Below are 11,867 nucleotides of genomic sequence, written 5' to 3' on the forward strand. Positions count from 1 at the left end.
GATTAGGTACAGAGTAGAGCTCCCTCTACACTGTCCCATAAAATAATCCCAGTATAGGTACAGCACAGATTAGGTACAGAGTAGAACTCCCTCTGCACTGTCCCATAAAATAATCCCAGTATATGTACAGCACAGATTAGGTACAGAGTAGAGCTCCCTCTACACTGTCCCATAAAATAATCCCAGTATAGGTACAGCACAGATTAGGTACAGAGTAGAACTCCCTCTACACTGTCCCATAAAATAATCCCAGTATAGGTACAGCACAGATTAGGTGCAGAGAAGAACTCTCTCTACACTGTCCCATAAAATAATCCCAGTATAGGTACAGCACAGATTAGGTACAGAGTAGAACTCCCTCTACACTGTCCCATAAAATAATCCCAGTATAGGTACAGCACAGATTAGGTACAGAGTAGAACTCTCTCTACACTGTCCCATAAAATAATCCCAGTATAGGTACAGCACAGATTAGGTACAGAGTAGAACTCCCTCTGCACTGTCCCATAAAATAATCCCAGTATATGTACAGCACAGATTAGGTACAGAGTAGAGCTCCCTCTACACTGTCCCATAAAATAATCCCAGTATAGGTACAGCACAGATTAGGTACAGAGTAGAACTCCCTCTACACTGTCCCATAAAATAATCCCAGTATAGGTACAGCACAGATTAGGTGCAGAGAAGAACTCTCTCTACACTGTCCCATAAAATAATCCCAGTATAGGTACAGCACAGATTAGGTACAGAGTAGAACTCCCTCTACACTGTCCCATAAAATAATCCCAGTATAGGTACAGCACAGATTAGGTGCAGAGAAGAACTCTCTCTACACTGTCCCATAAAATAATCCCAGTATAGGTACAGCACAGATTAGGTACAGAGTAGAACTCCCTCTGCACTGTCCCATAAAATAATCCCAGTATATGTACAGCACAGATTAGGTACAGAGTAGAGCTCCCTCTACACTGTCCCATAAAATAATCCCAGTATAGGTACAGCACAGATTAGGTACAGAGTAGAACTCCCTCTACACTGTCCCATAAAATAATCCCAGTATAGGTACAGCACAGATTAGGTGCAGAGTAGAACTCCCTCTACACTGTCCCATAAAATAATCCCAGTATAGGTACAGCACAGATTAGGTACAGAGTAGAGCTCCCTCTACACTGTCCCATAAAATAATCCCAGTATAGGTACAGCACAGATTAGGTACAGAGTAGAGCTCCCTCTACACTGTCCCATAAAATAATCCCAGTATAGGTACAGCACAGATTAGGTACAGAGTAGAACTCCCTCTACACTGTTCCATAAAATAATCCCAGTATAGGTACAGCACAGATTAGGTACAGAGTAGAGCTCCCTCTACACTGTTCCATAAAATAATCCCAGTATAGGTACAGCACAGATTAGGTACAGAGTAGAACTCCCTCTACACTGTCCCATAAAATAATCCCAGTATAGGTACAGCACAGATTAGGTACAGAGTAGAACTCCCTCTACACTGTCCCATAAAATAATCCCAGTATAGGTACAGCACAAATTAGGTACAGAGTAGAACTCCCTCTGCACTGTCCCATAAAATACTCCCAGTATAGGTACAGCACAAATTAGGTACAGAGTAGAACTCCCTCTGCACTGTTCCATAAAATAATCCCAGTATAGGTACAGCACAGATTAGGTACAGAGTAGAACTCCCTCTACACTGTTCCATAAAATAATCCCAGTATAGGTACAGCACATGTTATGTACAGAGTAAAACTCGCTCCAAAAATCCCATCCAGTACTCTCGCGCACACACACACACACACACACACACACATGCACAAACACATACACACAAGAAGAGACAGAAAGAAAAAGGGGTAAGTGATTATAAGTGGGGTGTAAGTTTTGAGGGGGTGGGTGCGGTCCAGCAGGGGTCTGGTACTGAGTAAAGTTCACTGTCCACTCAAGTCTATTTATCGTCCCAGTGTCCAGTCTCCTTTAATGGACATCTGTGACTCTGTCAACTTAACATTTTACAGTTTCCTGCAGCTAACTGTCTCATTTTCACCATGGACATGCAATGTCTCTACACCTCCATCTGGCACTAAGACGGTCTGAGGGCTCTCAACTTCTTCCATGAACTAAGGCCCAACCAGTCCCCATCCACCACCAGCCTCTTCAATCTGACTGAATTTGTTCTCACATTGAACAACTTCTCCTTCACCTCCACACACCTCCTCCAAATAAAGGGTGTTGCTATGGACAATGTCGCACACACACGTGTGACAATACAAAATTATGGACAAAATTTACTCCCCGCTCCCCACGCCCCACTCAGTGTTCCCCACTCCCCACTCAGTGTTCCCTGCTCAGCGTTCCCCACTCCCCACTCATCGTTCCCCTGTCCCCATTCAGTGTTCCCCACTCCCCGCCCAGTGTTCCCGACTCAGCATTCCCCACTCCCCGCTCAGTGTTCCCCACTCAGTGTTCCCTGCTCAGTGTTCCCACTCCCTGTTCAGTATTCCCCACTTCTTGCTCAGTGTTCCCTACTCCCCACTCAGCGTTCCCCACTTCCTGCTCAGTGTTCCCAACTCAGTGTTGCCCACTCTCCACCCAGTGTTCCCAACTCCCCGCCCAGTGTTCCCCACTCAGTGTTCCCCGCTCCCCTTACCTTCCAGCAGAGCAGCAGACAGAAGTGGAGCTGTGGGAAGGACATCGGAGCAAGGAGCCGATAAATTTAGCCCGACGATCGCGGCATAGATCACTTGCCTTCCGAGAGTCCAGCCGCGCCAGAGTTTGAAAACAATATGAGCCAATGGCTGAGCAGTCCATAACCAGGGGTCACAGTCTGGGTTACACCTTTGAGGTATGCCATTTAGAACTGAGAGGAGGAGAAATTTCTTCACTCAGAGGGTGGTGAACCTGTGGAATTCTCTACCTCAGAAGGCAGTGGAGACTATGTCATTAAATATATTCAAGAAGAAGATAGATATATCTCTTAAAGGCAAAGGGATCAAGGGACATGGGGAGAAAGTGGGAATGGGGTACTGAATTAGACCATCAGCCATGATGTTTTTTGAATTTCGGAGCAAGCCCAAAGGGCCGAATGGCCTACTCCTGCTCCTATTCTCTATGTTTCTAAGATGGCCGAATACACAAACAGATGTGGTCGGACCAGTTTGGTCACATGACTATTTGAGTTTTTGAATTTGACCTTCCAACAGGGATTTTGAACTCAGAAGGCTGTTTTCTCCAGGACTGAGAACACCTTTCGCCTGTCTGCTCTCACCAGCTTCATAAACCATTGAAGACAGATGAACACCAAGAGAGAAAAGTCTCCTGCATTGAATAAGGTTTAAGGAGAATAAAAGCAAAATACTGCAGATGCTGGAAATCTGAAAGAAAAACAAGAAATGCTGGAAATACTCAGCATCTGTGGAGAGAGAAGCAGAGTTAACATTTCAGGTCAGTGACCTTTCATCAGAACTGGCAGATATAAAAAATATGAAAGATTTTAAGCAAGTAAAGTGGGGGTGGGGCAAGAGATAACAAAAGAGGTGTTGATAGGACAAGGTCACAGAATAGCTGACCAGAAGGTTATGCAGCAAAGGCAAACAATATGTTCATGATGTGCAGAAAGACAAAGCATTAGTACAGATAGGGTGTTAATTGACTGAAAACTGAACAGCCAAAGGCACAAACATGAAAATAAAGTGTGTAGGCACAGTAGAAACAAACTGAAAAAACTAAATTAAAATAAACTCAAAAAAGAAAAAAAAGTAAAAAATAACGAAAAATAAAAGTAAAAAGGGGGCCCGTCATGCTCTGAAATTACTGAACTCAATGTTCAGTCCGGCAGTCTGTAGTGTGCCTAATCGGTAAATAAGATGCTGTTCCTGGAGCTTGCGTTGATGTTCACTGGAACACTGCAGCAATCCCAGGACAGAGATGGGAGCATGAGAGCAGGGGTGTGTGTTGAAATGGCCAGCAACCGGAAGCTCAGGGTCCTTCTTGCGGACTGAGCAGAGGTGTTCTGCAAAGTGGTCACCCAGTCTGCGTTTGGTCTCCCCAATGTAGAGGAGAGCACATTGTGAGCAGTGAATACAGTATACTACATTGAAAGAAGTACAAGTAAATCACTGCATCACCTGAAAGGAGTGTTTGGGGCCTTGGATAATGAGGAGAGAGGAGATAAATGGGCAGGTATTACACCTCCTGCGATTGCAGGGGAAGGTGTCGTTCGAGGGGGATGAGGTGTCAGAGGTAATGGAGGAGTGGCCCAGGGTGTCGTGGAGGGAATGATCCCTTTGGAATGCTGACAGGAGAGAGGAGGGGAAGATGCCTTTGGTAGTGGCATCACACTGGATGTGGCAGAAATGGCGGAGGATGATCCTTTGGATGTGGAGGCAGATGGGGTGGAAAGTGAGGACAAGAGGAACCCTGTCACAGTTCTGGGAGGGAAGGGAAGGGGTGAGGGTTGAGGTGCGGGAAATGGGCTGGACATGGTTTAGGGCCCTGTCAACCACAGTGGGGGTGTGGGGGGGGAATCCTCGGTTGAGGAAAAAGGAAGACATATCAGAAGCGCTGTCGTGGAAGGTTGCATCATTAGAGGTGTCGGATACGGAGAAACTGGGAGAATGGAATGCTTACCTCGTCCAGGGAGCTGTGGGAGTCAGTGGGCTTTTAATGAATATTACTGGACAGCCTATCCTCAGAGATGGAGACAGAGAAGTCGAGGAAGGAAAGGGAAGGGTTGGAGATGGACCATGTAAAGGTGGTGAGAAGGGTGGAAATTAGAAGCAAAGTTGATAAAGTTTTCCAGTTCAGGGTGGGAGCAGGAAACAGCACCGACACAGTCATCAATGTACCGGAAAACGAGTTGGGGGAGGGGGCCTGAGTAGGACTGGAAGAAGGAATGTTCGACATATCCCACAAAAAGACAGGCATAACTAGGACCCATGTGGGTACTCACAGCAACACCTTTTACTTGAAGGGAGTGAGTAGAGTTGAAGGAGAAGTTGTTCAATGTGAGAACAAGTGCAGCCAGGCGGAAGAGGTTGGTGATGGATGGGGACTGGTTGGGCCTCTGTTCAAGGAAGAAGCAGAGTGCCCTCAAATCATACCGGTGGGCGATGGAGGTGCAGAGAGATTGGACGTCCATAGTGAAGAGGAGACGGTTGGGTCCAGGAAACTGGAAATTGTCAAAATGACATAGGGTGTCAGAAATGTCATGGAATGAAGGTGGGAAGAGACTGGACCAGGGGAGAAAAGATAGAGACAAGATAGGAAGAAATAAATTCAGTGGGGCAGGAAAAGGCTGAAACAATGTGTCTGCCGGCACAGTCCTGTTTGTGGATTTTAGGAAGGAGGTAGAAGCGGGCTGTCCAAGGTTGCAGGGCTGAGGTTGGAAGCTGGAGAAGGCAGCTTTCCTGTGACGTCACTGGTCACATTGTTTTCAAACTCTCACTCTCTCACCCACTCTTTTTATGCTGCGGCTTCACTATCGCTGTTCCCTGCTCTCCGAGTGAACTCTCGCGGTCTCTCCCGGTCACTTTATGCCCCGGCTCTGCTCTTGCTTTTTCCCGCTTGCTGAGTGAACTTTCGCTCTCTCTCCTCGTCTCTTTATGTTTTATGATAGAGACAGACACTAACACATTCCGAATATAAATCCACGGACAATGACACCTAATGGAAAACTGACAGTGCCAACAATTACTTTGTGTTTAGTTTACAGATGCAGCACTGAAACAGGCCCTTCAGCCCACCGAGTCTGTGCCGACCATCAACCATCCGTTTATACTAATCCTACACTAATCCCATATTCCTACCACATCCCCCTATATTTCCCTACCACGTACCTATACTAGGGGCAATTGCTCATGGCCAATTTACCTATCAACCTGCAAGTCTTTGGCATGTGGGAGGAAACCGGAGCACCCGGAGGAAACCCACGCAAACACAGGGAGAACTTGCAAACTCCACAGGAAGTATCCAGAATTGAACCCGGGTCACTAGAGCTGTGAGGCAGCGGTGCTAACCACTGTGCCACTGTGTTTGATGCAAAGTTTCCTGATATTACAGGAGGGTAACAGAAGCATTAGAGGGGCCTCTGTATGATTTTTGTGTGGGACGTTGACTCGCTTTTAACCCACAAGTTACTGTCTCTGGTATTCTTAAATCAAGATAGTGAGTTCATTGAGCACAGCAAGGATTTGCAAGCAATTCTAAACCAATGGCAGTCGTTAAACAGCAGAGTGCCCTCAGTTTGGCTTCCTGAGCTGCTGTGGTGAAGTCTTCTCTCTTGAGGTGTTCTGTTGACTGCAGGATGGTCTCTTCTCAAATCTTTTTGTGCTGATGTCTCTCAGCACCTTTCATTCATACCTGCACCCTGATCCTCTGACGGTTCCTTCATCCATATTAGGTTACATTCCACCTGCACCCTTTTGATTGATCAGTTTTGACCTCACCTTTCATACATTGTCTCTGAAGATAGCTTGATGGCCTAAGTCATTGTCACACAATGGGGAATGTTTGCTATCCCCATCAACATTCCAGTCATGAATAGTCTCCGAACACCTTTACTTACATTTCCATCATGAGGCCGACAAGTCTATCAATTATTGTGACCCTGAGCCTGTCTTAATTGAAATGCAGTAAGGTACTTATCAAAACATCCTGTCTCATAGCAAAGTCACTTCTGTTATTGTTGTTCCAGTTAAACCGTCTTCCACCATCTCTCCAATACAGCATACAAATATACATTTCACAGAACATGATTCTAAACACAAGGTCCAGAACTTAATTCTAATATAATACGTTGATACATATACAAAGTATAACTATTCCTGAACATAACCACAATATCATTTCAAATTATTCTACTTCAAAACATAGCACCTCATGTGAATTGTATCAGGCCACAACTTGCACAGATTCATCCAACAGATTAAACATGGCAGTTAACCCCTTAGTTCCTACAGTGCCCACCGTGAGGGTAAAATACCAGATGGCATTGATCCCTCATACATTACCCTTAAGTGGGGCATATTCTTTCATGGTCTCCTGTCTAATTCTCATTTTCTTTATCATCCCCATGATTTGTCTTAACGCACACACCAAAATCAAATTATCACCTATTGAACGATTACAAAGACATGGGAAATAATCCTGATCCAAGGGGGTATTTCAATGTTTAACCCCATGTCACACCAGTAACTCTCATCCCCTATCTCAGGGATTTCCTTATTAATTTCCTCATTTTATTGTTGCAGGACATAAAAGTGTTTGTTGGATGTATTGAGTCTTTGCAATAGCTCAGTCAGATGTTCAGGAAAAGGGGGAATGCCATAAACAAATCTACTAACATATTGATATAACTGCTCCTTGAGGTCATCTTTAACAGTGATATTTATTTGCTGATTATTCCTTATACTGAATAGGACCTTGTTTACTATCTGAGCCCTTAGAGAGGGACTAAAACAATATTCTCCCTTATTTATTTGACACATTAAACTGTCATATGTATACTCTGTGTGGGTAGTAACAACACAATACCTTCCCTCACCTTGGTAGACAGAGTGATTGGGGAACTCCTCTCCACTCACTATTTCCATTGTACAGTTGTGGGGGGTCTTTGTTCCAGGTTAATCCACATGCTGGAGCAGAGTTTTCTACAATATCATATGGGCAAACAAAGACATCCTCTGACTGGAGACCCCCAGACAAGTCAGGGGCAACCCAGGTGGTTTCATTGACTAGGGAGATATAATTAAGTGGATTTTTTTATCTAACAATGTGATTCCTCATTATTATCTGTTACTTAACAACTGTTGCAGTAATTCAAGATTCCCAAGATCAATTCTTTATTCTTTTGCTGAAGCTTGTTAATTCTGAATGATTGTCCTGTTCTCAGTACTTTTGTTTCAAGTAACAGATCAGGCATGGACTTGAAAGATTCTCCAGCTCTCCCTTTATCATATCCATCTTTTGAATCATTCCTCGCCCTTCAACTGTCTCTCTCTGAACTTTCATCTTGCTCCCTCTGTCCATTTCCAGGGTGTTTAATTCTATTCTAATTGTTTTAAAGTCAGTTACTATGGAATATTAATCAATGCCTTGATAATTTAAAACATGTTTCACTCGACTGACCACATTAACCATTCCATGTTGTACTGTTGTTAAGTTGGTGAACATGTCTGAGACCCATTCTTCAGTGCATTTCACCATGCATCTGCATGTTAGTTACTTTGTGCAAAACACATCACATTTCCACCAGTGTCCCAATATCATGTCACACATTCCTGACTCGCCAGTGATCTTAACAAAAGATCAAAAAGGGGAGGGGGTGAGGGAAGTGTTTCGAGACCTTGCTCATCTCCCCCTGCATGGTCCCAATGCGTTGGGCAGTGGCCAGAATGTCAAATTCAGTTCTCTTAAAAAAAACATAGGCAAGATACAAATCTCCAAGAGAAAGCTATCAATTTACAATTCATAACTGCACTCTCCTAACTCTTATTCGAAAGTTCTGAACTTCCTGGAAATTATGCACATTAATTTAACAGTTTGAGCTCTTATTCTGTCAATTTTTGCCCCCAAAATTCCTTGCTTAGATCTTACAGCAACCAGATTTTATTCCCAATTCTAATGAATTACAATTCTACTTCATTTTTGCGCCCTGGAGAAACCTGAATGTCCATTACCCAGAACGCTTTTAACTGAAGAATCAAACAGACCCTTAATCATTATCTCACTGTCGCGGCAGTTCCCACTGACACAACATCTTACTTCACAATAATATACTGGCAGGCGGACATGTAGTTGTCCCAGGCATTACCATTTTGTTTTGAAGTAAAATTTTGTTTATCTCCTTAAACTTCAAGTAAACTTCCCTTATGAGTGCTTGGAATAACAACTCATCAATTTGTGTTATCAATTCCAATTTTAGAAATAATTATCCCCAGGCTTGGTGCTTTTAAATGGTGCTTTTACATCAGATAAAAGTGTTTGCAGGTGTTTAGAGGTGACCTTCACATCTCTTGTTTTCAAGCACTTTGTCTTGAAAGATTTTCAAAACTTCTGGATTTCTTATTGTTCTTGTTTCTGTTTTTAAAAAAAGCACAAAGAATCCATTTGTCTCTGGTCAGGAGTCCAATGGGTTAACATGTCTAATTGTATCTGTGAATTCATCAGTTTAAAATTTCATAATGTCTAATGTACTGTATATAAATCTTCAATGAACTAAAAGTTTTGTAGTGAGCTAAGCTGCGAGCTGAAAGGGTTAACTATCACTGCTAGTTTGAAAAGGGGGCGGGGCAAAAGTTCTCACATTAGATCACCACCTTTTCTTTGAAAAAAGAGCAAATATGTTCCATTAAGTCACGTACACACACCCAAATGGGTTAAAGCATTTTCAATTAAACTCCCAATTGTTTCCAAAACTCCTCAGTTTTCTTAAAAACCCAAGACTAATTCCAACCCAGGTGACTGAACAAACACCTCAAATATCCCAAATTCCAATTTACACAATCAAACCTTAAAACTGTCCCACTCTTACATGTGTGAATTAGTCTCCAGGATAAAATTCCCACATGTTTTCTCATTGTCACTAGAATGCCACTGTGGCAACCAATGAAATTCCAATTTCATCACTTAGAAAGGTTTACTTTATTAATTCCACATCCCTTTAGACTGTGCTTACAATTCTCATATTTAACTCAAAGTGACAATTCTACTATTGCAGGATTGTGTGTCCCAGAGATAAAAACTAAATATTACAAATGCAGAAACACATTAAACAGACAACTTCAAACAACTTCCACTTAAGACCACCAAAACAGGTTAAACAGGTTTAAGTTCTCTGCACAGAACAGTGAAGATGACACACACACAAAAACTGGAAAAAAGGTATTTTATTCACAAATTAGGAAGCTTCCTCTCACACACACTGCAGCCACTCTGGGTCTTTTCAACTTTAATAACTGAGAACTAATGATTAACTAAAACAGAACAGAATAAGCACGTGCTTTTTATTTAAAAGGGAAAAGAGGAAATTAAATTACATCACTTGTCTTCTTTTTTCTAGTACCTTTATGAATGCCTGTAAATAGAAATCTAAAGAAAGAGTTAATTCCACAAACAACAAAAGGAAACCTTCAACATTCTTCGTCCCAAAAGAAATTCACCCAGCAAAGTTTTTGCAGCCTGTTATATCGTGCTTCCAGTCACAGATTCTTAAAGAGACAGAACACCAGAAACTCATATTCCATTCTCCTTCATTTCATCAGAACTGAACTCATCCTTCTCTTCAAATCAACTTTGATCCAAGTGTATACAGAACACAGATTAAACAACGAACAATCTTCAAACAACATACAAGACTAGATCAAAGAGGGTTAATTAGTCTACAATTCCAGTGACACAGAACACTGAGCACACACACAAGGGAATCACACAGAGAGGAATTACTCTCTCTTTAAATTTCCCTCGACACAGGATCTGAGCTGGATATGAACTCCAGTAAAGGTTTCAAGTTGAACATCTTTTCACACCAATCTGGTTGCTCACACACCGTCCTCACCTTTACAGTGGGCTATCGTAATTTCTTTTCCTTCTGTCCATTCTCCCTCACGTACAATCTACTTTCAGGTTCTGAAATTCTCAATTCACAATGAGTCCCCATTTTAATAATGTCTAACTCATGGATGCAGGTTTGTAAATCACTGGGACTCAGGGACCGGGGTCAGGAATTAGTTCCAGTCTGCTGTCCCGCTTGATTTAAAACATGAGTCTCCATCACCACATTAACAGGAAGATCGGTGGGGGTGGGAGGGGGGGTGTGTGGAGTGGGGAGGTCCTGGACCCGCTAGTCTTCACCCGAGTGGTACTTGGAGGCTTTCTCCCCGAATGAACCCCACTCTACCTCTGAGGAATCAGTATATTCTGGATCAATTGGGTGACAGCAGACACAAATGCTCGCTGTTTCCCCAACTTGCTCTCTAACGCAGAGTGAAGAGCATCCTCGATTCTTGTTTGCTGAGCTGCTGTAATGCAGTCTTCTCTCTCGAGGTGTTCTGTTGACTGCAGACTTCTCCCTGATGTCTCTCAGAACCTTCCATTTGTGCTGCCACCGAAGGTTCCTTAATTCCATGTAAGGTTACATCCCACCTTATCGCTTTCGATTGATCAGTTATGACTGCACCTCCCATACATTATCTCTGAAGATAGCTTGATGGCCTATGTCATTTTCCCACAATGGGGAATGTTTGCTATCCCCATCAACATTCCAGTCATGAATAGTCTCTGAACACCTTTACTTACATTTCCATCGTGAGGCCTACAAGTCTATCAATTATTGTGACCCTGAGCCTGTCTTAATTGAAATTAAACAATCCTGTCTCAAAGCAAAGCCATTTCTTCTATTGTTACAGTAGACACCGTCTTCGACCATCTCTCCAATGCACCATACAAATATACATTTCCTCGAACATGATTCCAAACACAAGATCCATAACTATATTCACAATATATATTAATGATATAGATGAGGGAATTAAATGTAATATATCCAAGTTTGCAGATGACACAAAGCTGGGGGAGTGTGAGCTGTGAGGAGGATGCAGAGAAGCTCCAGTGTGATTTGAACAGATTGACTGAGTGGGCAAATACATGGCAGATGCAGTATAATGTAGATAAATGTGAGGTTATCCACATTGTTGGCAACAACATAAAGGCAGATTATTATCTGAACGGCGATAGATTGGGAAATGGGAGAGTGCAGTGAGACCTGGGTGTCCTTGTGCACCAGTCGCTGAAAATAAGCATGCAGGTGCAGCAGGCATTTCAGAAGGCAAACGGTATGTTGGCCTTCATAGCGAGAGGAT

General features: G+C 42.9%; 1 protein-coding gene across 4 annotated transcripts in view; it reads right to left on the reverse strand.

Annotated features, from left to right (window-relative positions):
- The window catches only part of LOC137345659 (uncharacterized), a 76,759-nt gene that overhangs the window by 17,767 nt on the left and 47,125 nt on the right, over window positions 1-11,867 (reverse strand). Inside the window, exon 5 of one of the 4 annotated variants that reach the window (XM_068008912.1) lies at window positions 9,053-9,087. The exons of the other annotated variants lie outside the window; for them this stretch is intronic. Within the exon in view, the coding sequence (XP_067865013.1) occupies window positions 9,073-9,087 (15 nt within the window). The 3' untranslated portion in view covers window positions 9,053-9,072. Of the gene's footprint in view, window positions 1-9,052; window positions 9,088-11,867 lie in introns of those variants that run through there. 4 annotated transcript variants of the gene reach the window in all.

Source organism: Heterodontus francisci, chromosome 29 (assembly GCF_036365525.1).
Source record: "Heterodontus francisci isolate sHetFra1 chromosome 29, sHetFra1.hap1, whole genome shotgun sequence".
NCBI lineage: Eukaryota > Metazoa > Chordata > Chondrichthyes > Heterodontiformes > Heterodontidae > Heterodontus > Heterodontus francisci.